At 45.9% G+C, this 26,628-nt stretch overlaps 1 protein-coding gene across 2 annotated transcripts in view; it reads right to left on the bottom strand.

Annotated features, from left to right (window-relative positions):
• Positions 1–26,628, bottom strand: part of PUF60 (poly(U) binding splicing factor 60) — a 76,112-nt gene that overhangs the window by 12,594 nt on the left and 36,890 nt on the right. For both annotated transcript variants that reach the window (XM_089662729.1, XM_089662731.1), the window contains 3 exons: positions 17,917–18,078; positions 9,810–9,902; positions 4,018–4,231 (listed from right to left, as the gene is read on the bottom strand). In XM_089662729.1, coding sequence (XP_089518855.1) covers positions 4,018–4,231; positions 9,810–9,902; positions 17,917–18,078 — 469 coding nt within the window. The remainder of the gene's footprint in view (positions 1–4,017; positions 4,232–9,809; positions 9,903–17,916; positions 18,079–26,628) is intronic.

The following is a 26,628-nucleotide window of genomic DNA, read 5'->3' as shown; positions in this document are numbered from 1 at the left end:
ATGTTGGTAAACACTCTGGAAGCAAAATGGCAAAACCACAAATTCGTGATGCCAATCCTCCACAGCGAACGTCAGAAACCTTTGGTGAGGTTGAAGATAGATATATGCAGGTAGGTATCTTTGATATCTACCATTGCCAGAACATCTGCTTGCTAAAGTGACAAAATCCAGATGGACTGCATCCTGAAATTTTGCAACTGCAAGAATCTGTTGATACCTTTGAGATCCAGTATAGGCCAGACATCTCCATTTGCTTTTGGAACTGTAAAGAGATTTGAGTAGAAGCCGTGACCCAGAGTCTCTTCCTGAGCTGCGTTCCTTATCCTCCACTTGTGTCCAAAAGGATGGTCTTCCAAAACCTCATCCCCCGAAGCCATTGTGGTGAAGACCAAGCCAGAAAAAGGTTAAGTAACATCTCCAAACACAGGCAGCTCACGCCGTTTGCCCCTGCTCAGCGCACATAGGTTCTTGCAGTAAGGGGACATTTATAAGAGGAACAGCCACACGAGGAACTTCCCACAATGGGCACCCACTAGTGCAGGCTCTGGGCTAGCAGAAAGCCCAATCTTCATCCATCACGACAGCTACACTCCAAAGGGGGCCTTCAGAGACATGACTCTGCATCAGGTGATCATCACCCTGGACCTGTAAAGCACCCAGCAAGTGTCATTAGGTACCCCGATTAGGAATGCCGACAGGATCCAATGCCGACGGCTAACCGTACAAGACCAGGGTCATAAACTACTTCCTTTTCAAAACACTCAGAACAAAATCACACGCACACCCATCACCTCAGCGTAGAACAAGAGGCTGTTCTGTGCTCAGATAGGTCATGCCTGGGTGGGGATGCTTGCTTTTTTGGCCAGTGTACATAACCCAGTCATTATGGATATGATGAAAACCGGTGTCCTGTGATGTATGCTTAAAGGATAAGTTCACCTTTTGTAACATGTTAGATCCATATTCACGGGGTAACATGTTACGATCAGACTGGCCCCTGCTGCCAGCTTTCACAACTAGTTGGGGATCCCCCCCGTCGCTAGTTGTCGAATTTGAAAAAACAGTGGCCGTGTAGGGCTCCACACACATAGCTGCATTCACTCAGTCACAGTCATTTGTGAATGAGAGACTACAAGTTCCGACAGCCTTAGCGGCTGTCAGCTTGTAGTCATCGAACTACCACTGCGCTGTGAAGAGCCGTGGTAGCCCTCGAACTACCACGGCGCTGTGAAGAGCCGTGGTAGCCCTCGAACTACCACGGCGCTGTGAAGGGCCGTGGTAGTCCTCGAACTACCACTGCGCTGTGAAGAGCCGTGGTAGTCCTCGAACTACCACTGCGCTGTGAAGAGCCGTGGTAGTCCTCGATGAACTACCACTGCGCTGTGAAGAGCCGTGGTAGTCCTCGATGAACTACCACTGCGCTGTGAAGAGCCGTGGTAGTCCTCGATGAACTACCACTGCGCTGTGAAGAGCCGTGGTAGTCCTCGATGAACTACCACTGAGCTGTGAAGAGCCGTGGTAGTCCTCGATGAACTACCACTGCACTGTGAAGAGCCGTGGTAGTCCTCGAACTACCACGGCGCTGTGAAGAGCTGTGGCAGCTTATTCATTCTTTCCATCTGTAGATCAGCTTGCTCGTACATCCCGTACTGGCAAACAGATATACGGACAGGTCTGCAGGAGACCTGCATAGCACCAGCGATCTACAGATCGCTGGTGCAATGCTTTACAGGCTCCTACAGACAAAAATAATAAATGCACTTTTTTTAAACTGCAAAAAAAAAGTGCATCTATTATTTTTTTCTAAAAGGTAAATTTATCCTTTAAGAAAAAAAATGTATCAGGGGGTCAGTGGGAAAAGTGCACTTTACATTGGTAATCCGAGGGAAGAATGCCACTTTTACAGACATCTAAAAAGAACATTAGTGTCAGGCTACTGGCTCTTTCAAGGGAAGCTGGCCCTGGAACTATGAACGCACCTCAAATGGGAGGTCAACCGGACACAGCTCAAGTAACACCAAGAAACCTCTGGAGGAACCCTAGTTGAAAATAACAGAACCAAAACTATGATTGAGAGACTCTATATGAGATACAAGCTCAGAGGAGAGAGCCCAGACAGATAGTGTGAACACTGGATTACAAGTCGGTGTCTTGAATATGGCCTCCAATTCTTTGCATGGGACAACAGTAAAGCAGTGATGGACAAGAGTCAGTCTGTGCACAAGATCAGATGAGACACAGAGGGACCCCTGAAGCATAGCAACTGTTTTGGAAACAAGCATATGACCCTAATCACCAGACTCTATGGGGTTGATTTACTAAAGCTGGAGACTGCAAAATCTGGCTCACGCCCGCATAGAAACCAATCAGCTTCTAACCTCAGCTTGTTCTATTAAGCTTTGGCAATAAAACCTGGAAGCTGATTGGTTTCTACGAAAGAAAAGAAAATTCTTGGCCATGAAAATTCTTTGTAGAGACATGAGGTGAAATTGAAGGCTTGGTTGGTTGAATTTCGAAATCAATGGTGGCGCCATCGGAATAGAAAACACACAAAAATTCCGATTTCCTAAAGAAAATTTGTTCCGTGTATGGGCTGCATAGTTCTGCATAGAAACCAATCAGCTTCTAACCTCAGCATGTTCAATTAAGTTTTGACAATAAAACCTGGAAGCTGATTGGTTTTTACGAAAGAAAAGAAAATTCTTGGCCACGAAAATTCTTTTCTGTAGAGACATGAGATGAAATTGAAGGCTCGGTCGGTTGAATTTCGAAATCAATGGTGGCGCCATCGGAATACAAAACACACGAAAATTGTGATTTTCTAAAGAAAATTTGTTCGAAATTCGAGCCGTGTATGGCCTGCATATTTCTGCATAGAAACCAATCAGCTTCTAACCTCAGCTTGTACAATTAAGTTTTGGCAATAAAAACAGGAAGCCGATTGGTTTCTATGCAGAAGTGAACCTAAAGCCGGCCATACACGGATAATTCCGAAATAATTTGCTTTCGAAAATCTTTTCTAAGAATTTTCTCTTGAATTTCGCCACAGAAACGGATGATTTTCGTCACAGAAACAGATTTGAGTGATTGGGCTTGTTGGAAATTATTTGTAAAAACAAACAAATTTCGAATCATTGGTGGGAGAATCAGTGAGAAATATAAATGAAAAAGAAATAAGCCTGAGCTGTGACCTGGAAAGGAAAGAAAATTCTTGGCTACGAAAATTCTATTCTGTAGCGACATGAGGTGAAATTGAAGGCTTGGTTGATTGAATTTTGAAATCAATGGTGGCGTCGTCGGAATACAAAATGCACGAAAATTCAGTTTTTTCTAAAGAAAATTTGTTTGGAAGTCGACCAAAATGTAACTGAACAAGCTGAGGTTAGAAGCGGATTTGTTTCTATGGGCTGCATAATTCTGCATAGAAACCAATCAGCTTCTAACCTCAGCTTGTACAATTAAGTTTTGGCAATAAAACCTGGAAGCTGATTGGTTTCTATGGGCTGCATAATTCTGCATAGAAACCAATCGGCTTCTAACCTCAGCTTGTTCAATTAAGTTTTGGCAATAAAATCTGGAAGCGGATTGGTTTTTACGAAAGAAAAGAAAATTTTTGGCCACAAAAATTCTTTTCTGTAGAGACATGAGGTGAAATTGAAGGCTTGGTTGGTTGAATTTCGAAATCAATGGTGGCACCGTCAGAATACAAAAACACACGAAAATTCTGATTTCCTAAAGAAAATTTGTTTGAAATTTGAGCCGTGTATGGGCTGCATAATTCTGCATAGAAACCAATCAGCTTCTAACCTCAGCTTGTACAATTAAGTTTTGGCAATAAAACCTGGAAGCTGATTGGTTTCTATGCAGAAGTGAGCCTGATTTTGCACTCTTCAGCTTCAAATCACTTCTGGCTGGGGCATTCCTTTAAAAAGATGTACTGTAGGTGGTGTAACCCCTGAAATTCAGGTGGCAGTGGGGCGCATGAACTACATAAAAGCGGCAGCGCGTTATTCTCACCTATAAAACCGTAACCTTTGTGTTTGCCTGTAGTGGGGTCTCGTGCCAACATACAAGACTTGATCTTCCCAAAGGCCTCAAACACGCTCTTTATATCGTCGTCGGAGAGATCCTGGTGCACGGAGGCCACGTAGATTCTGTTGAAGGAGCGGGCTTCTTCTGCCAGTTGGTCTATGATGGGCTGTGCCTGGCCGATGTTGCTGGGTCTGCCCACCTGAGAGGAGAGAGACCGAACGTAAAACAAGGGAATCATAAGACACAAGTGAAGAATCCATTTTAAAGAAAAGTATTCATACTGGAGCAATAAAAAGGGCCACAGATTGGATCCTAATTGCGATGGACACAAATGTATGAAAACAGTGCCTGAAGTGTCACTAGAAATCAAAGTGCAGTACTCGTGTGTATGGCAGTGTAACCATTTTTCACAGATTTCACTAGTAGTAAGCAATGATGTCAGGAAGTGACATCTTGCTTACTACTATTCATGTGATCGCCATTGGCCGATTGGCATTTTGCTCTTTTTTTGTTTATAAAACACCCAGTGGTGATTAAATACCACCAACAGAAAGCTCTATTTGTGTGAAAAAAAAAGCTAAAAATGTAATATGGGTACAGTGTCATTTGAAATGCGTCAGCACTGAAAGCTGAAAATTGGCCTGGGTAGGAAGGGGGTACAAGTGCCCGGTAGGCAAGTGGATAATAGCAAAAAGTCAAAAATATTGTTTTTTCTTCTGAAAATTTTAAGTCTGTTTTTGTTTATAGTGCAAAAAATAAAAACACAGAAGCAATCAAATACCACCAAAAGAAATCTCTATTTGTGGGGGAAAAAGGACCTAAATGTCATTTGGGTGCAGTGTTGCATGACCGCGCAATTGTCAGTTAAAGTGATGCAGCGCCGTAATGCAAAAAATGGCTTTGTCAGGAGGGGGGGGGGGGGGGGGTTAATCCTCTGGAGGGCAAGTGGTTAACAATGAATGGCATTGCATTTCTAGTTTGTGTTGCTCAGATGCAGTGCAGCCCCACTAAGAAAGCTTCATTGCAAATTTTCTTTCCAGATCAAATGAATAATATTTTGACCTGTTGTCGAATGGCCCTTAACCTCCCTAGCGGTCTGAATTTGTCCATACTTCTGTGCTCAAAGCGGTACATTTTTTTGCATGGAAATATGTTTTTTTATTGTAGGCCTGTAATTTTTTTTAGGAATAACTCACTGAAATCTGTCGGAACAAGAGTCTAGTAAACATCCCGGGGATGATAAAATTTGAAACACGAAATCATAAATTATAATAGAATCATAAAAAATAATAATATAATAAATTTAATTCAATAATATAATCAAACCAAAAACACTGAAATGTGAAATAGAGCGCCAAGTTCGCACATCGCTGAGCTCAGTCGCAGAATCGTTTTCAGTGTCTGATGAGGAATTTTCCCCACGAATCATTATCACTCAATTCTGCAAGTGGTTCTGATTTACTATCGCTGTTCTCTAGCCGGTCTAAAACCGCGTCTGACCTAAAGGGACGCTTTTTTGGACGCCATGGACGTTTCTCAGTTTCCAGGCAGAAAACAGTAAAAATGCAGGCAGGGCGCCGGACAAAGCACTCGGGACAAAATGTATGTGAAATGGTTTGATACAGGAATGGAATACTATGTGATTTTAGTGTATTTAGTGAATGCCACTTGTAAAATTTTCAAATTTCCCGCCAGTTCCGTCCCCCGTACGCCCCGATGTCGCAGGGACCGGATCCCGGAAGACGGATGCCAGCATCGGCCGGAGGCGATGGCTGGGGACACTGCAGGGGGGACATCGCGGGAGCGCAGGACAAGGTAAGTGAAGAGATCCCAGAGCAACGCTGCAGTGAATTCCCGAGTGTAGCTCGGGGGGGGTTACCGCTTCTGGTAGTGAAACTTTACCCCGAGCTACACTCGGGAAGACCGCCAGTGAGGTTAAACATCATGGGGCCCAAAGGCCGGTGCCTATTGGGTAATCTGACACTGACCCCTCACAGGAACCCTGGATAAGAATGGCTGGTTTCAAGCATCAGGAGCCACACTGGAAAACTGCATATTTCACAGTTTTATGAGCGGCCCCCACATTCACTGCCTGTGACAGCTCCCAATTGCTGTACGGGACCTCTGTGTAAAGTCCCGATCATGTGATCACTGATTGGCCAATCAGTGATCACATGAAGAGTAGTAAGCAAGATTTCACTTCCTGACATCATTGCTTACTACTAGTGAAATCTGTGAATGATCTCAGAGATCACTTGGTACAGGGCTATTCACAACAGCCTTGTACCATGTGACAAGCTGTGACCAATCACAGCTCACACAGTATTTCTCAATGGCTGCAGGAATGCAGCCAGAGAGAAGGAGAAATGATTGCTTTTACAGCCTTTATGGGTGTAAAAGCAATTCATGTAGAAAAAAAAAAAAAAGAAAAAGAAAAAAAACCACAAAAAACTTCATCACCTCCCACAAGTAGTACAGTGTCACTATGGTGACACTGGACTGCTAGGGTGACAGTGTTAAAACAATACAAACACAAATAATATAAAAAAATAATAAAAATGTAAAAATAAAAATTAACAAAAATTATAAGTTTTGGTTATAAACCAATTTGGGTTATTATTTTTTTTTACTAAAAAGATAGCAAATACATTTTGGCCTAGATTTATGAAGAAAGATTATTTGCAAAATTTTATTAAAAAAAAAAACCTTTTTTTTTTCAAAATGTTTGGACTTTTTCATTTATATAGCAAAAAAAGAAAAATCCCAGCGGTGAATAAATACCACCAAAATAAAGTTTTATCTGTCTCAAAAAAATGCAAAAAAATTCATATGGGTACAGTGTTGCATGACTGCGCAATTGTCAAAGTGTGATCGCACTGAAAGCTGAAAATTGGCCTGGACTGGAAGGGGTGGGGGGGGGGGGGGGGGGAAAGTGTCCGGACAGGAAGTGGTTAACCGCTATGTGAAAGAAGGGGGAAAGCTCCTCTACTTGGTGGGACTTTGGAGGCAAAAATTTGGGAATAACCAATAAGTCAACCATTAAAAGATAACATTCACTTTTATTTATACAATCTTAAAAAAAAAAAAAAAAAAAAAAAAAAAAAAGACATGACAAATTGAAATACATGAACTATGGCGGTGATTGTCAGAGGATGTATAACTTAACCATTTCAATACCGGGCAATTTTACCCCCTTCCTGCCCAGGCCAGTTTTCAGGTTTCAGCGCTCTCACACTTTGAATGACAATTGTGCGGTCATACAACATTGTACCCAAACTAAAATGTTATTTTCTTCACTCAACTAGAGCTTTCTTTTGGTGGTATTTAATCACCGCTGGGGTTTTTATTTTATGCTAAATTAACAAAAAAAGACCAAAAAAAAAAAAAGTTTTTCTTGGTTTCTGTTATAAAAGTTTGCAAATAAATAATTGTTCTTTATAAATTTAGGCCGAGATGTATTCTGCTACATGTCTTTGGTGAAAATAACCCAAATTAGGATGTATTTTTTAGTTTGTAGGAAAGTTATAGAGTTCACAAACTATGGTATAGATCTGAATGTTGATCAACCCTGAAGTACTGACAGCCAATCTAATTTCTTGAGGTCCAAGAATGTCAGAACAGTACAGATATCCCCCAAATGTCAGGACAGTACAGATATCCCCCAAATGTCAGGACAGGACAGATATCCCCCAAATGTCAGAACAGGACAGATATCCCCCAAATGTCAGAACGGTACAGATATCCCCCAAATGTCAGGACAGGACAGAAATCCCCCAAATGTCAGGACAGGACAGAAATCCCCCAAATGTCAGGACAGAAATCCCCCAAATGTCAGGACAGAAATCCCCCAAATGTCAGGACAGAAATCCCTCAAATGTCAGGACAGAAATCCCCCAAATGTCAGGACAGAAATCCCCCAAATGTCAGGACAGATATCCCCCAAATGTCAGGACAGTACAGATATCCCCCCAAATGTCAGAACAGTACAGATATCCCCCCAAATGTCAGAACAGTACAGATATCCCCCCAAATGTCAGAACAGTACAGATATCCCCCCAAATGTCAGAACAGTACAGATATCCCCCCAAATGTCAGAACAGTACAGATATCCCCCCAAATGTCAGAACAGTACAGATATCCCCCCAAATGTCAGAACGGTACAGATATCCCCCCAAATGTCAGGACAGTACAGATATCCCCCCAAATGTCAGGACGGTACAGATATCCCCCAAATGTCAGGACGGTACAGATATCCCTCAAAATGTCAGGACGGTACAGATATCCCCCAAATGTCAGGACGGTACAGATATCCCCCAAATGTCAGGACGGTACAGATATCCCCCAAATGTCAGGACGGTACAGATATCCCCCAAATGTCAGGACGGTACAGATATCCCCCAAATGTCAGGACGGTACAGATATCCCCCAAATGTCAGGACGGTACAGATATCCCCCAAATGTCAGGACGGTACAGATATCCCCCAAATGTCAGGACGGTACAGATATCCCCCAAATGTCAGCACAGTACAGATATCCCCCAAATGTCAGCACAGTACAGATATCCCCCAAATGTCAGGACGGTACAGATATCCCCCAAATGTCAGCACAGTACAGATATCCCCCAAATGACCCCTTTTTGCAGAGTAGACAGTCCGACGTACTTCATAAGATGCATGGCGAGTTTTTTGAAGTATTTTTTTTGTCATAATTTTTCGTAAAATTAAAAAAATTAGTTTCACTATTTTTTTTTTTTTTTCATATTGTCACTAGTGCAGTACAGCGTCATCATATAACTGGCATGTTGGTGATCAGGGACACCGACTGGTGACAGTATAAAAAAAAAAAAATTATATATTTTATTTTCTTTATTTTTTATTATATATTTTTTCTTTTTTTTTCATATTTCACTATGACCAAAGTAGTATAATGTTACCATAGTAACATTGTACTACTTTGGGGAAGTGATCAGTATTTTTTTTTTTTTTTTTTTTTTTTTTTTTTTACACAATTTGCTTATAGCAAAGAATTACTTTGCTATAAGCAAGCATTTACCTGAATGAAATTGATTCATTCAGGGATTTTTTTTCTTTTTGTGCTTAGCTGTGATTTGGCCACAGCTAATCACATGACATGTGCATGTGACCTGCTGTGACCATTCACAGCTAGACACTAGTATACAATGGATGGCATGAATGAAGCCATCCATTGTATACAACTGTCATGTGACCTGCTGTGATTGGTCACATGGTACCGGCAACGGGGGCCGGTACTCAGATCTGTCATCGGCCGTGTCCGAGGTACACGACCGGTGACAGATCGCCCCACTGCGTGGCTCTGCAACCGCGCATGAGGACGCCAAATGGCGTGCACCCGGAAAGCTGATGCATTTTTGCGGCCGCCAAACAGCGCGTGCGTGCGTGTGTTCCAGCTAGGGCATTGGACTTTTTTGCCTCCAACTCTTTTGAGGTCCTGAAGATAATAAGCGAAACGCGTCGACCTCTGGAGGACTTGATGTCATTATATATAATGCTGTAAACTACTGGGCTGATTAGCTAAATTACTGTTTTTATGGTAAATTTTTAGAAGATATGTTTCAATAAACATGTTTATACAGTAATAGGAGGTTGTCAGTTTTCTGTACCGGTAAAGTTCCACTTTTTTTTTTTGTGGTTCTTTATACATCATAACATACTTGATCACTTGCTTTGAATGACCCAATACCAATGCTTCTTGGCTGCACCCTATTCATATCCATATTTACACTTATTAGCGCCTACCTTGATATTCCTTCCACCCAACATGACTGAGTTCATCTGTTCCAGGGCGAGCTGAGCAGCTTCAGGGACTTCATACTCTACAAATGCAAATCCCTGCAGGAAAAAGACAAAATAAAACAACTGATCAATAACTGGACTACAGACTTCCAGATCAAATCTTCCCACACTCAATGGTCACTATTGATTGATTCTCTCTGTAGATGATGTCCATGTATAATACATAAGGGGGATATGATATCCATGTATAATACATAAGGGGGGGGATATGATCTCCATGTATAATACATAAGGGGGGGGATATGATCTCCATGTATAATACATAAGGGGGATATGATCTCCATGTATAATACATAAAGGGGGATATGATCTCCATGTATAATACATAAGGGGGGGGGGGATATGATCTCCATGTATAATACATAAGGGGGGGGGGGATATGATCTCCATGTATAATACATAAGGGGGGATATGATCTCCATGTATAATACATAAGGGGGGATATGATCTCCATGTATAATACATAAGGGGGGATATGATCTCCATGTATAATACATAAGGGGGGGATATGATCTCCATGTATAATACATAAGGGGGGGATATGATCTCCATGTATAATACATAAGGGGGGGATATGATCTCCATGTATAATACATAAGGGGGGATATGATCTCCATGTATAATACATAAGGGGGGGATATGATCTCCATGTATAATACATAAGGGGGGGATATGATCTCCATGTATAATACATAAGGGGGGGATGTGATCTCCATGTATAATACATAAGGGGGGGATATGATCTCCATGTATAATACATAAGGGAGGGATATGATCTCCATGTATAATACATAAGGGAGGATATGATCTCCATGTATAATACATAAGGGGGGATATGATCTCCATGTATAATACATAAGGGGGGGATATGATCACCATGTATAATACATAAGGGGGGATGTGATCTCCATGTATAATACATAAGGGGGATGTGATCTCCATGTATAATACATAAGGGGGATATGATCTCCATGTATAATACATAAGGGGGGATATGATCTCCATGTATAATACATAAGGGGGGGATATGATCTCCATGTACAATACATAAGGGGGGGATATGATCTCCATGTACAATACATAAGGGGGGGATATGATCTCCATGTACAATACATAAGGGGGATATGATCTCCATGTATAATACATAAGGGGGGGATATGATCTCCATGTATAATACATAAGGGGGGGATATGATCTCCATGTACAATACATAAGGGGGATATGATCTCCATGTATAATACATAAGGGGGGATATGATCTCCATGTACAATACATAAGGGGGGGATATGATCTCCATGTACAATACATAAGGGGGGGATATGATCTCCATGTACAATACATAAGGGGGGGATATGATCTCCATGTACAATACATAAGGGGGGGATATGATCTCCATGTACAATACATAAGGGGGGGATATGATCTCCATGTACAATACATAAGGGGGATATGATCTCCATGTATAATACATAAGGGGGGGATATGATCTCCATGTATAATACATAAGGGGGATATGATCTCCATGTATAATACATAAGGGGGATATGATCTCCATGTATAATACATAAGGGGGGGATATGATCTCCATGTATAATACATAAGGGGGATATGATCTCCATGTATAATACATAAGGGGGGATATGATCTCCATGTATAATACATAAGGGGGGGATATGATCTCCATGTATAATACATAAGGGGGGGATATGATCTCCATGTATAATACATAAGGGGGATATGATCTCCATGTATAATACATAAGGGGGGATATGATCTCCATGTATAATACATAAGGGGGGATATGATCTCCATGTATAATACATAAGGGGGGATATGATCACCATGTATAATACATAAGGGGGGATATGATCTCCATGTATAATACATAAGGGGGGGATATGATCTCCATGTATAATACATAATGGGGGATATGATCTCCATGTATAATACATAAGGGGGATATGATCTCCATGTATAATACATAAGGGGGGATATGATCTCCATGTATAATACATAAGGGGGGGATATGATCTCCATGTACAATACATAAGGGGGGGATATGATCTCCATGTATAATACATAAGGGGGATATGATCTCCATGTATAATACATAAGGGGGGGATATGATCTCCATGTATAATACATAAGGGGGGGATATGATCTCCATGTATAATACATAAGGGGGGGTATGATCTCCATGTATAATACATAAGGGGGGATATGATCTCCATGTATAATACATAATGGGGGGGATATGATCTCCATGTATAATACATAAGGGGGGGATATGATCTCCATGTATAATACATAAGGGGGGATATGATCTCCATGTATAATACATAAGGGGGGGATATGATCTCCATGTATAATACATAAGGGGGTGTATGATCTCCATGTATAATAAATAAGGGGGGATATGATCTCCATGTATAATACATAAGGGGGGATATGATCTCCATGTATAATACATAAGGGGGGATATGATCTCCATGTATAATACATAAGGAGGGATATGATCTCCATGTATAATACATAAGGGGGGATATGATCTCCATGTATAATACATAAGGGGGGGATATGATCTCCATGTATAATACATAAGGGGGGGGATATGATCTCCATGTATAATACATAAGGGGGGATATGATCTCCATTTATAATACATAAGGGGGGGATATGATCTCCATGTATAAATACAGGTGAAACTCGAAAAATTAGAATAGCACCAAAACCTGGTTCAATGACCGTGGGATTACTGTGCTTGATTGGCCAGCAAACTCGCCTGACCTGAACCCCATAGAGAATCTATGGGGCATTGCCAAGAGAAAGATGAGAGACATGAGACCGAACAATGCAGAAGAGCTGAAGGCCAGGAAGGCCGCTATTGAAGCATCCTGGTCTTCCATAACACCTCAGCAGTGCCACAGGCTAATAGCTTCCATGCCACGCCGCATTGAGGCAGTAATTGCTGCAAAAGGGGCCCAAACCAAGTACTGAGTACATATGCAGCTTCTACTTTTCAGAGGTCAGATATTGTTCTATGTACAATCCGTGTTTTATTGATTGCATGGAATATTCTCATTTTCTGAGATTGTGGATTTGGGGTTTTCATGAGCTGTAAGCCATAATCACCACAATGATGACAAATCACGGCTGGAACTATCTTGCTTTGCATGTAATGAGTCTCATATATTAGTTTCACCTTTTAAGTTGCTGCACTGAAATAAATGAACTTTTGCACCATATTCTAATTTTTTGACTTTCACCTGTAAATACATCAGTGGTTCCTATAGTGAACTCGGTGTAGAGCTATTCACCGAGGTCATCAGATCAATGCTGCCATCCACCTGGGTTTTTTCCTCTAAATCCTATTCTATTAACGTGTTGCCGGCTCAAACACTTAGGTGAATGTATTAATATATGAAAGATTCTGCTTTTTGGAGGTCCTCTGTGGGAACCGGCCAGGATTGGAGCCTAGAAGCCTCCCCTAGCTGGCTTGGCACTATGTCCGTCCTCCACACGTATGCGAACGCTTTTACTTTCTGATCTTTACCTTTGCTTTGTAGTGCTGCATGTCTAAAGAAACTTTAAAAAACGACGTGATTTCCCTTTATTACTATAGAGGAAGATAGTTTCATTCCAGTGAGGGTTGTGGCCACTAGACATTCAATAAAATTTTATATTTTCAGCAAAACAAAGCGAAATCTATTCACAGATTGGCAACTTGAAACGATTAATTTGGAAGCATCGTGTTCAACTTGTCAGTCTAGATGTGACCATTGTTCACAAGCCGCCTTACATACTGTGGTGTGAGGTCAGATAGAAGAGGGTGAAGCCTGGAAATGAAGCCGATTACTGTGAAGGATCAACGGAGTTTTACTGACTTGACTCCAGAATGATCTTCATGTCTCCCTGCATTTATTGGGTGACCCATCTGACTATGCACTCCATGCCATACCACCACTTCAGGGAACAAGCAGTTACATTGGACAATATCTGTGCAGCATAGCCACCAAAGTTGACCCCGGTCGCACTGGGTGTGACTTGGCATGTGATTTGCAAGACGCACCCTATTGTCCACAATTGCAGCGGTCATATCGGTGCGGTTCCGACTTGGTCGGAGCCGCACCGATTTCTGAAAGTAGCACATGCGCTACTTTTTGTGCGATTTGAATAGACATCTGTGTCAGATGTCTTGCAAATCGCACCTGAAATCGGGCAACTTCACTGTAAGGGCTCGTTCACACTAGGCTGTTTTGCCAACGCTTGCCAAACGCCCCTATAGCGTTTGGCAAGCTTTGGTCCGGTGTTTGCGGAGCGTTTTTAACGCTCGGCAAACGCCGCATGCGCGGTTTAGCGGCGGTTGCTAGGCGTTTGCCGAGCGTTAATAACGCCCCATAAACGCCTATAATGCATTTGAGTGGTGTTACCGCTCCGCAAACACCCCGCAACCGCACCGCAAACGCCGGCCGGGCGTTTGCGGAGCGGCACCATAGACGAGAATAGGAGGCTTCAAAGCCTCCTGACTCGACCAGAGGCGTCCGTTTTGCCGCGACGCAAACGCTCCTGTTAGAACAGCACCATGTGCTGTAATGTGCAGAATTGGCAGAGGCGTTTGGGAAGCGGTAAAAACGCTTCCCAAACGCCTCTCTGCCGCCTGCACACAAGGCTAGTGTGAACGTAGCCTAAGTCGCACAATTTCAACGTCAGGCTTGATGTGTTCGGGGTATTAAAGTAGGTTCTGCTGGTCAGCAGTGTTTAACTTTAGAACACTCAAAACGGTTACGTCCGTGTTTGGTGGAAGCTAGAATGTCACGCCGACGGTTTATTAAAGTGATACTAAACGCTGGACCCCGCATTCACTATATCCGCTCTCCCCGGACCCCGCATTCACTCTATCCGCTCTCCCCGGGCCCCGCATTCACTATATCCGCTCTCCCCGGGCCCCGCATTCACTCTATCCGCTCTCCCCGGGCCCCGCATTCACTCTATCCGCTCTCCCCGGGCCCCGCATTCACTCTATCCGCTCTCCCCGGGCCCCGCATTCACTCTATCCGCTCTCCCCGGGCCCCGCATTCACTATATCCGCTCTCCCCGGACCCCGCATTCACTCTATCCGCTCTCCCCGGGCCCCGCATTCACTCTATCCGCTCTCCCCGGACCCCGCATTCACTCTATCCGCTCTCCCCGGACCCCGCATTCACTCTATCCGCTCTCCCCGGACCCCGCATTCACTCTATCCGCTCTCCCCGGACCCCGCATTCACTATATCCGCTCTCCCCGGACCCCGCATTCACTATATCCGCTCTCCCCGGACCCCGCATTCACTATATCCGCTCTCCCCGGACCCCGCATTCACTATATCCGCTCTCCCCGGACCCCGCATTCACTATATCCGCTCTCCCCGGACCCCGCATTCACTATATCCGCTCTCCCCGGACCCCGCATTCACTATATCCGCTCTCCCCGGACCCCGCATTCACTATATCCGCTCTCCCCGGACCCCGCATTCACTATATCCGCTCTCCCCGGACCCCGCATTCACTATATCCGCTCTCCCCGGACCCCGCATTCACTATATCCGCTCTCCCCGGACCCCGCATTCACTATATCCGCTCTCCCCGGACCCCGCATTCACTATATCCGCTCTCCCCGGACCCCGCATTCACTATATCCGCTCTCCCCGGACCCCGCATTCACTATATCCGCTCTCCCCGGACCCCGCATTCACTATATCCGCTCTCCCCGGACCCCGCATTCACTATATCCGCTCTCCCCGGACCCCGCATTCACTATATCCGCTCTCCCTGGACCCCGCATTCACTATATCCGCTCTCCCGGACCCCGCATTCACTATATCCGCTCTCCCCGGACCCCGCATTCACTATATCCGCTCTCCCCGGACCCTGCATTCACTATATCCGCTCTCCCTGGACCCTGCATTCACTATATCCGCTCTCCCCGGACCCCGCCACTCACTATATCCGCTCTCCCCGGACCCCGCATTCACTATATCCGCTCTCCCCAGACCCTGCATTCACTATATCCGTTCTCCCCGGAACCCGCATTCACTATATCCGCTCTCCCCGGACCCCGCATTCACTATATCCGCTCTCCCCAGACCCTGCATTCACTATATCTGATCTCCCACAGTACACAGGACATGGAAATGCAATTATTTTAGTAAATATAAACTGCTAAATACCTTTACTCATCAGCAGTACATAGGAGTCTTGTGACTTCTATCAGTGTCCAGCAGAGCACTGGTTAAAGCTTGTAGGTGGTGTTTTCTCTAGGAGGATGCAGAACCCCTGACTTGTGTGGACAGTGCTGATTGGCCCTGTGCTGATCACATGCACGCTCCCAAGAAAAAAAAAAACCCTCTGTAGCAATACATACCAAACTGAGCATGTGCAGTGTCTCCACACGAGATGTCTTATCAGGAGATAAGAGGGGGACACTGGAAGGAGGGGAGGATCACAGGAGTTAGGGTCAAACAGTGTTTTTACACAATGCAGAGGATTAACCCCTTCGGTTCCACAGTGAGTATAACAAGCACGCTTTACTGCATCTACAGACTGATTGTACTGTTGTGGGTTTAATAACACTTTAAAATCTCTTGAGGACTGAGCTGTTGAGATGCAGTCTGGGCAGTTATAAACTACAGAAAAGAGTGATCACTATTCACACACAGAGGAGGGACAGGGACACCACTCACAGACATGGATGGCAAAATTCCATTTACAGACAAAGTGAAGGAAAGAGAAGCCGTGAGCAGGTAGGTAGGTAGGTAGGTAGGGATAACATTCACACATGAGAGACGAGGGGGGGCAGGAGCGCCATTTAGAGACGAGAGGGGGGCAGGAGCGCCATTTAGAGACGAGAGGGGGGCAGGAGCGCCATTTAGAGACGAGAGGGGGGCAGGAGCGCCATTTAGAGACGAGAGGGGGGCAGGAGCGCCATTTAGAGACGAGAGGGGGGCAGGAACGCCATTTAGAGACCAGAGGGGGCAGGAACGCCATTTAGAGACCAGAGGGGGCAGGAACGCCATTTAGAGACCAGAGGGGGCAGGAACGCCATTTAGAGACCAGAGGGGCAGGAACGCCATTTAGAGACCTAGAGGGGCAGGAACACCATTTGGAGACCAGAGGGGCAGGAACGCCATTTAGAGACCAGAGGGGACAGGAACGCCATTTAGAGACCAGAGGGGGCAGGAACGCCATTTAGAGACCAGAGGGGGCAGGAACACCATTTAGAGACCAGAGGGGCAGGAACACCATTTAGAGACCAGAGGGGCAGGAACACCATTTAGAGACCAGAGGGGCAGGAACGCCATTTAGAGACCAGAGGGGCAGGAACACCATTTAGAGACCAGAGGGGCAGGAACGCTGTTTAGACAAGGGTGGCAAAACACCATTCACAGACAATGGGGGCAGGAAAACCATTTACACGAGGATGGCGGGGGTGGCTGAAACCATTTACAGATGGGGGGGGCAAGAATACCCTTCACAGACAATGGGGGTCAGATTACTAACAAAAGGAGTAGATTGGAACGTTAAAGTGATACAACCCTGAACAGCATGCGGTGTTTTCACATTTCAACTATGACTGAAGTGTACCTCCAATTTTAAGACCTCCATTTGCCTGCCTACACCCCCCTCATGCACATAAAACATTTTTTCACCCTAGGGCCTTCTAGCCGGTCTGCTGAGATCCCAAGTTTTTCCTCTTCTCCTCCAGCGGCGGCAGGGGCCGATCCTTATTCCTGTATTGGACTTTGCACACTTCCTGATGTGTGCTCACTGTTCAGTGCAGTATTCTGAGCCTAGGTTGGAGTGGTGACGCAACCCACAGGGGGTGGGTCCATGACAACTTGGGCTCAGAGGAAGTGAAGGATGCTGACCATCATTTAACCCAGAAGACTGATGGCATCTGGTGGTGGAAGGATTTGAATTAAATAAAAAGAATTGCAGCAAAAACTATTTTCACTTTTTGTTGGCTTCTTATTTTTAATGCAGAACTGTAGTTCTGCTTCCATCTTTGTTCCCACCTTGTGTTTCATGGTGACAGAGTCCCAGGACATGTCTATGCTTTTTATTGGTCCAAAGGGGGCAAATGCTTGCCGAATGGTGTCCTCTCCAAGCTCATAGTAGATGGATCCGACGTAGACGCGACACATTATGGCGAGCGCCCGCTGCCTCTGAGCCGCCATCTAGAAAAGAAAGAACACATCCCGTCAGGAGAAGAGTAATCACCAATACAAGCAACGCACGCAACAACGTCAACTGTGTGCTGCCCCACCCTTCCACCCCCATCTATAAGACACCAAACCCCCTTTTAATCTCACCACCTGCCAACTTCAAGCACCGCCAGCTTTTGATAGCAAGCGGCCCCGACTGGCCCTTCTCGACCTGCAGGAGGAGGAAACCGGTTAGGGAGTCTGAATAAGTCACGAGAGCAGGATCCGTTTACCTGAGGGCTGAGAGTCTCTTCCCCTGGACAGCCTGTTGGCTACTGGCTGAGGCTAACCTATCCTGTCCGTGCTGCCCCAGCACTCCAACTGAAAGAATGTCAAACAAGTGAGATCTCGACCTAATGGTCACAATGGCTATTAGGGCCTGTATGGATTGGCTTCTGTTCATTTCAGAATTGCCTAAGTCTATGGGAATGCAAAAGCTGCTAAAAGCAGATCAATTGCCCCTGCAATGTCAAACTATTGTCACAAGCACGCTGCATTTGCCCATCACAGCCCATCAACACAGGCACTAAAGGTCTTGAAAGTCATGCATTCAGGAAATAGTCATACTATACCCCAAAAACCTGGAGCCCAACACATGGCCCACCGGGTCCCTCTGTGTAGCCTGTGGTGTGTTGGGCCCTCTGCAGAGTGGCAGTGGGATGCCCGGTGCTGGGATGCCCTCTGCGTTCGGAACTGGAATGAAGCCAGTATTGTCATGTGGAGTGATCATTGACAGTGGCAGTAGTCCTGGCCAAGGAGACGATGGCAAAGCAGCAGGTAAGTAAACACTAATTGGGGTTAAACTACCCTGACACTGGCCACCAGTGCGGGGTGGGGGGATAAAAGCACTGTCACAATACTAATGCAGGGGGTGGGAGATAACAGCAATTTCACTGACCATTAATGAAGGGATGGGATTAACAGCATTGCCAATGATCACCAATGCTGGAGGTTAATTATTGCAGCCACTGCCACCAATGATGGGGACTATTATTGCGGCCGCTGTCACCAATGCTGGGGGCTATTATTGTGGCAACTGACACCAATGCTGGGGGATACATTGTGGCTACAGACACCAATGCTAAGGGATATTATTGCAGCCGCTGACACCAATGCTGGGGGTTATTGTTGTGGCCGCTGACACCAATGCTGGGGGTTATTATTGTGGCCGCTGACACCAATGCTGGGGGTTACTATTGCGGCCGCCGACACCAATGCTGGGGGTTACTATTGCGGCCGCCGACACCAATGCTGGGGGTTACTATTGCGGCCGCCGACACCAATGCTGGGGATTACTATTGCGGCCGCCGACACCAATGCTGGGGATTACTATTGCGGCCGCCGACACCAATGCTGGGGATTACTATTGCGGCCACCGACACCAATGCTGGGGGTTACTATTGTGGCCAACGACTCCAATGCAGGGGGTTACTATTTGGGCCAACGACTCCAATGCTGGGGGTTACTATTTGGGCCAACGACACCAATGCTGGGGGTTACTATTTGGGCCAACGACACCAATGCTGGGGGTTACTATTGTGGCCAACGACACCAATGCTGGGGGTTACTATTGTGGCCAACGACACCAATGCTGGGGGTTACTATTGTGGCCAACGACACCAATGCTGGGGGTTACTATTTGGGCCAACGACACCAATGCTGGGGGTTACTATTTGGGCCAACGACACCAATGCTGGGGGTTACTATTGTGGCCAACGACACCAATGCTGGGGGTTACTATTGTGGCCAACGACACCAATGCTGGGGGTTACTATTGTGGCCAACGACACCAATGCTGGGGGTAACTTCTGCAGCCACTGATGCCAGTGCTGGGGGTTACTATTATGGCCATTGGCACTAGTGTTGGGATTATTATTGCAGCCAATGAACCCAATGCTGGGGTTTACTATTTTAACCATTGAGACTATCTGTTGAGGGTTATTATTGTGGTCACTGAAAGCAAAGCAGGGGGTTAGTACTGCAGTCACTGACACCAATGCTGGGAGCTGTCAATCATACCAACAAAGGGGCTTATTTTATTTTACTTTTTCTTCAGTGCGTGCAAAAAATACAGAAGCACTGAAATTCGGTTGCTGTGCATTGCAGCCCATTCATTTTGAATAGGCAGCCTTGCATGACGAAACGCACAAAAACAAGCTGCTGTGGCCCTCTGGATGAGTCCGGCACTAAACTGAGGCCCTCCATACATTTCAAGTTGACCACCACTGCCCTAAACACATGGATACATGAACTCAGGGTTACTGAATGTAGAATTCTGGGAAAGTCTACAATGTTGGGGTTCACCAAAACCCCAGCTTCCTCTGCAGGCTGATGTGATCTTACACACACACACGCACACGCACACACGTGATGGTAGGTAATCTGTCCAAGTGTCAGGAAAGAGTTTCATCATAGGAATGCATTGCTATTTAGAAAGGAACTGCTTTACGTTCTACTTAGAAATGCTCCAGCAGATGGTAGACCTGAAACAATGCTGCATGCAACAAGAACAAATGTGTGTCCATTGTGTCAGACATATGGCTTGGAGCACAGTTCTATCATGTTCTTTATAAAGTACTCTCCAGAGCCTCCCCCATCCTCTGGAACCCTCTATCCCAATCTATCAGAGTACCGTCTAATCTGTCTACTTTTAGGCGATCTCTGAAAACCTCTCTCTTCAGGGAAGCCTATCCTCCCTTCAGCTAATAAACCGAATCTTCTATTCCTTCTACCAGTCCATCCCCACAGTTATTACCTTTTGCACCACCAGCCCCTCCCTCTTAGATTGTAACCTCGCAGGAGCAGGGCTCTTGCTGGGGGTTACTATTGCGGCCACCGACACCAATGCTGGGGGTTACTAATGCGGCCACCGACACCAATGCTGGGGGTTACTATTGTGGCCACCGACACCAATGCTGGGGGTTACTATTGTGGCCACCGACACCAATGCTGGGGGTTACTATTGTGGCCACCGACACCAATGCTGGGGGTTACTATTGTGGCCAACGGCACCAATGCTGGGGGTTACTAGTGCGGCCAACGGCACCAATGCTGGGGGTTACTAGTGCGGCCAACGGCACCAATGCTGGGGGTTACTAGTGCGGCCAACGGCACCAATGCTGGGGGTTACTAGTGCGGCCAACGGCACCAATGCTGGGGGTTACTAGTGCGGCCAACGGCACCAATGCTGGGGGTTACTAGTGCGGCCAAAGGCACCAATGCTGGGGGTTACTAGTGCGGCCAACGGCACCAATGCTGGGGGTTACTAGTGCGGCCAACGGCACCAATGCTGGGGGTTACTAGTGCGGCCAACGGCACCAATGCTGGGGGTTACTAGTGCGGCCAACGGCACCAATGCTGGGGGTTACTAGTGCGGCCAACGGCACCAATGCTGGGGGTTACTAGTGCGGCCAACGGCACCAATGCTGGGGGTTACTAGTGCGGCCAACGGCACCAATGCTGGGGGTTACTAGTGCGGCCAACGGCACCAATGCTGGGGGTTACTAGTGCGGCCAACGGCACCATTGCTGGGGGTTACTAGTGCGGCCAACGGCACCAATGCTGGGGGTTACTAGTGCGGCCAACGGCACCAATGCTGGGGGTTACTAGTGCGGCCAACGGCACCAATGCTGGGGGTTACTAGTGCGGCCAACGGCACCAATGCTGGGGGTTACTAGTGCGGCCAACGGCACCAATGCTGGGGGTTACTAGTGCGGCCAACGGCACCAATGCTGGGGGTTACTAGTGCGGCCAACGACACCAATGCTGGGGGGTTACTAGTGCGGCCAACGACACCAATGCTGGGGGGTTACTATTGCGGCCAACGGCACCAATGCTGGGGGGTTACTAGTGCGGCCAACGGCACCAATGCTGGGGGTTACTAGTGCGGCCAACGGCACCAATGCTGGGGGGATTACTATTGCACCCCCCTCTTGTATTGAACTGTATTGTTGCTGTATTATCTCCCTTTATTGTGTAAAGTGCTGAGCAAACTGTTGGCGCCATATAAATCCTGTATAATAATAATAAAAAAGTATTGCTCCCCCGTCATGTACAAGTTACAGACTAAAGTGTACCAATGCTATGCCTTCTAAATGTTGTTCCTTTTCAAGTGCAGGGAGCATAGAAGAGTTATAATAAAAATAAGGGGCAAGGTTTTATAAGGGGCAACTTGCTTCCATTATCAGGAGGTAACTTGGCTGAAGCCTAGTTCCATAGAAAACCTATGTGCATGGTAAAGGTTGGGGACATGGCGGCACAATGGTTGTACCCGACACGCAGCCCAAAGATTCCAACGTACTACTGCCAACGCACACGTTCCTGAAGAAATGGCTGTGTGAGTGCTGCACTGACCAAAGGCTGGAACCGAAGAGAGTCGGATCAACAGAACGCCACCAGCAGACCATCGATCTCCAGAACGGGTTCAAAGCTCAAGTCAGCAATCGCAATATTACAGCAGAAGCAACATTTCGGGAGCATCAGGATTGGGACAAGATGAAGGGGTCCTGTGAGGCAATGAAACGTTGCTTGTCCTGTAACAATGTGATTGCTGAATAAATCTTTGGCCCCGTTCTGGAGATCCATGGTATGCTGGTGGCGTTCTCTCGCTCCAACACATCTGAGGGATGAGGTGACAATTACTTATTACATCTAAAAGGCACAAACAGATAAACAATGGAATTCACAATTCATACAAAAGGTGAGACACAGATCTAGGGGCAGCACAGTGGCTAAGTGGTTAGCACCTCCGCCTGGCAGTACTCGGGTCATTGGTTCGATTCCCAACCACGGCGCCACCTGCCTGGAGTCTGCATGCTCTCCCTGTGCCTGCGTGGGTTTCCTCCGGGTACTGTGAAAATGCGGAATAGACTCCCTCAAAAATTGGTTCTGGTGAGCTCAGTGGATTGGCTTTAAAAAAGGCCTGGATTCTTAGATGCACACAATATTTTATTTATTTCAGGTACTTATATAGTGCCATCAATTTACGCAGCACTTTACATATATATTGTACATTCACATCAGTCCCTAACCCTCAAGGGGTGTACAATTTAAGGTCCCTAACTCACATTCATACATACACATACTAGGGACAATTTAGACAGGAGCCAATTAACCTACCAGCATGTCTTTGGAGTGTGGGAGGAAACTGGAGTACCCGGAGGAAACCCACGCAGGCACAGGGAGAACATGCAAACTCCAGAATATAACATTTATAGGTGATGTTGATCCAGGGAATATCTGATTGCCTCTCGGGGGACCAGGAAGGAATTTTTTCCCCCACAGGAGCAAATTGGATCGTGCTTTGCTGGGTTTCTTGCCTTCCTCTGGATCAACTGTGGGTGTAGGATTATAACTTTTTTTTTTTAATGGTTGAACTGGATGGACTTTTGTCTTTTTTTTCAGCCAGACTAACTATGTAAAGAGGGACTCTATTGGGAACACCTGATGAAAAGGAGGACTGTACTGGGGACACCTGATGTAAACGGGTCTCTACTGGGGACACCTCATGTAAAGGGAGACTATTGGAGTTTCCTCCCACACTCCAAAGACATGCTGGTAGGTTAATTGGCTCCTGTCTAGATTGGCCCCAGTATGTGTATGTATGAATGTGAGTTAGGGACCTTAGATTGGACGCCCCTTGAGGGTTAGGGACCTTAGATTGGACGCCCCTCGAGGGTTAGGGACCTTAGATTGGACGCCCCTCGAGGGTTAGGGACCTTAGATTGGACGCCCCTCGAGGGTTAGGGACCTTAGATTGGACGCTCCTCGAGGGTTAGGGACCTTAGATTGGACGCCCCTTGAGGGTTAGGGACCTTAGATTGGACGCCCCTTGAGGGTTAGGGACCTTAGATTGGACGCCCCTTGAGGGTTAGGGACCTTAGATTGGACGCCCCTCGAGGGTTAGGGACCTTAGATTGGACGCCCCTTGAGGGTCAGGGACCTTAGATTGGACGCCCCTTGAGGGTCAGGGACCTTAGATTGGACGCCCCTTGAGGGTCAGGGACCTTAGATTGGACGCCCCTTGAGGGTCAGGGACCTTAGATTGGACGCCCCTCGAGGGTCAGGGACCTTAGATTGGACGCCCCTCGAGGGTTAGGGACCTTAGATTGGACGCCCCTCGAGGGTTAGGGACCTTAGATTGGACGCCCCTCGAGGGTTAGGGACCTTAGATTGGACGCCCCTCGAGGGTTAGGGACCTTAGATTGGACGCCCCTCGAGGGTTAGGGACCTTAGATTGGACGCCCCTCGAGGGTTAGGGACCTTAGATTGGACGCCCCTCGAGGGTTAGGGACCTTAGATTGGACGCCCCTCGAGGGTTAGGGACCTTAGATTGGACGCCCCTCGAGGGTTAGGGACCTTAGATTGGACGCCCCTCGAGGGTTAGGGACCTTAGATTGGACGCCCCTCGAGGGTTAGGGACCTTAGATTGGACGCCCCTCGAGGGTTAGGGACCTTAGATTGGACGCCCCTCGAGGGTTAGGGACCTTAGATTGGACGCCCCTTGAGGGTTGTACGCCCCTTGAGGGTTAGGGACCTTAGATTGTACGCCCCTTGAGGGTTAGGGACCTTAGATTGTACACCCCTTGAGAGTTAAGGACTGATGTGAATGTACAATATATATGTAAAGCACGGCGTACATTGATGGCGATATACCTGAAATAAATTTAAATATAAATCAATTCATGAAAACTGTCAAGAATTTTTGTGGGTATTTATATTGAAATCCGGGGATTAAACGGCAGAAGTGTGGAATCGCAAAAGCAATCCACATCAGTAAGCAGGATATCTTGAGGAGTCTCAGAAAGCCTTTAAAAAAAAAAAAAAAAAAACATTTTAAATCCTACAGCTGACCTATATCTACCTATAACATTTATGGCATACTTTGCCCACACGTGGCTTCATAGGCGGCACCACAGGCAGGCTCCCACACCCTGCTCTCCACTACTGGGCAACAAGAAGTACCCCCCCCCTCCCACAACCATAAAGGGGTACAAACTTTCTGTTATGGGGCTGCAAGACATTCTGAACGAACTGTAATTTCAGAGCCCCGTGCACTGTTTACTTCACATCAAATTCGAATCTGCACAGAATCGTCAGGTCAGCCAACCAGGGCAAGTGCAGCCTGTGTGGGGGGCCTCATTTAAAACAGTTATTCACCAGTGTGGACAGGTTCTCTTTAAACCTACTTTCACACTGAGGAGTTCTTGAAGCGTTTTTGCGTAAAAAAAAAAAAAAACACGCCTGAAAAGCTCAAGAAAAACGCTTCCCTATGTATGTCTATGTACGTTTTCAAACTGAGGCGTTGCGTTTGCAGTGTAAAAACTGCTTGCAGCATCTTTGGGGCGTTTAAAAAAAAAAAAAAAAAAGGCCCCAAAAACGCCTCTTCCCATTGAAATCAATGGAGAACGCCTCTTCCCATTGAAATCAATGGAGAACGCCTCTTCCCATTGAAATCAATGGAGAACGCCTCTTCCCATTGAAATCAATGGAGAACGCCTCTTCCCATTGAAATCAATGGAAAACGCCTCTTCCCATTGAAATCAATGGAAAACGCCTCTTCCCATTGAAATCAATGGAGAACGCCTCTTCCCATTGAAATCAATGGAGAACGCCTCTTCCCATTGAAATCAATGGAGAACGCCTCTTCCCATTGAAATCAATGGAGAACGCCTCTTCCCATTGAAATCAATGGAGAACGCCTCTTCCCATTGAAATCAATGGAGAACGCCTCTTCCCATTGAAATCAATGGAGAACGCCTCTTCCCATTGAAATCAATGGAAAACGCCTCTTCCCATTGAAATCAATGGAAAACGCCTCTGAGAAGCGTTTTTGGTGCAGTTTTAAGTCACGTGTCCTTTAAAAACGCTCAGGGAGAGCAGCAAAAACGCCTATGTTGGAGAGGGAGCTGTCAGGAGCAGCCCTAATCATCCCAGAATCCAGAGGAGGGATATCCATACCAGGCTCCACATTCATCCCACCTTAAAGGGGACCTCTGGCTGATTCCAACATATTGTTATACTGCGCATTTAAAATGCGCATCTGGTGAGTGTGCATTTTTATCACCTTCGACGCGTCACCGGATCATCTTTATATGAATTATTGGAATATCTGAATATTTTATTCCTCACTTCGGGATCAGATTTTATATCACTAAAGGACAATTTACACATCCCTTTTTTGGGACAATTATTTATTACTTTATTTATTAATATTGATTCACCTTTAATATTATAATCACATACCAGTCCACTCATTTATTTATCTCACTTCATATTCATTTCTTGGAATATTGATACAGCTAGCACTTTATATTTATATCATCAGTTGTGAATTTTATGATAAATTTCATGATATCATAGCGCTGCACTTTTATACTTTTACATGCTGTTTTGAAGGTCACTGGTTCCTTTTTATGGTGCATTAGCTGCTACATTATTGTTGAGCGCTCGCTGAGTCCCCTCCCCCTTTTTTTTACATAAAACCGCCTATGTCCTTTAAAAACGCTCAGGAAGAGCAGCAAA

This window comes from Staurois parvus, unplaced genomic scaffold (assembly GCF_062004578.1).
Source record: "Staurois parvus isolate SC_StPar_1 unplaced genomic scaffold, SC_StPar_1.0 ptg001528l, whole genome shotgun sequence".
In the NCBI taxonomy this organism is placed as follows: Eukaryota; Metazoa; Chordata; class Amphibia; order Anura; family Ranidae; genus Staurois; species Staurois parvus.
Note: the sequence above shows the minus strand (reverse complement) of the source record. Positions and strands in the feature narration are given on the sequence as shown.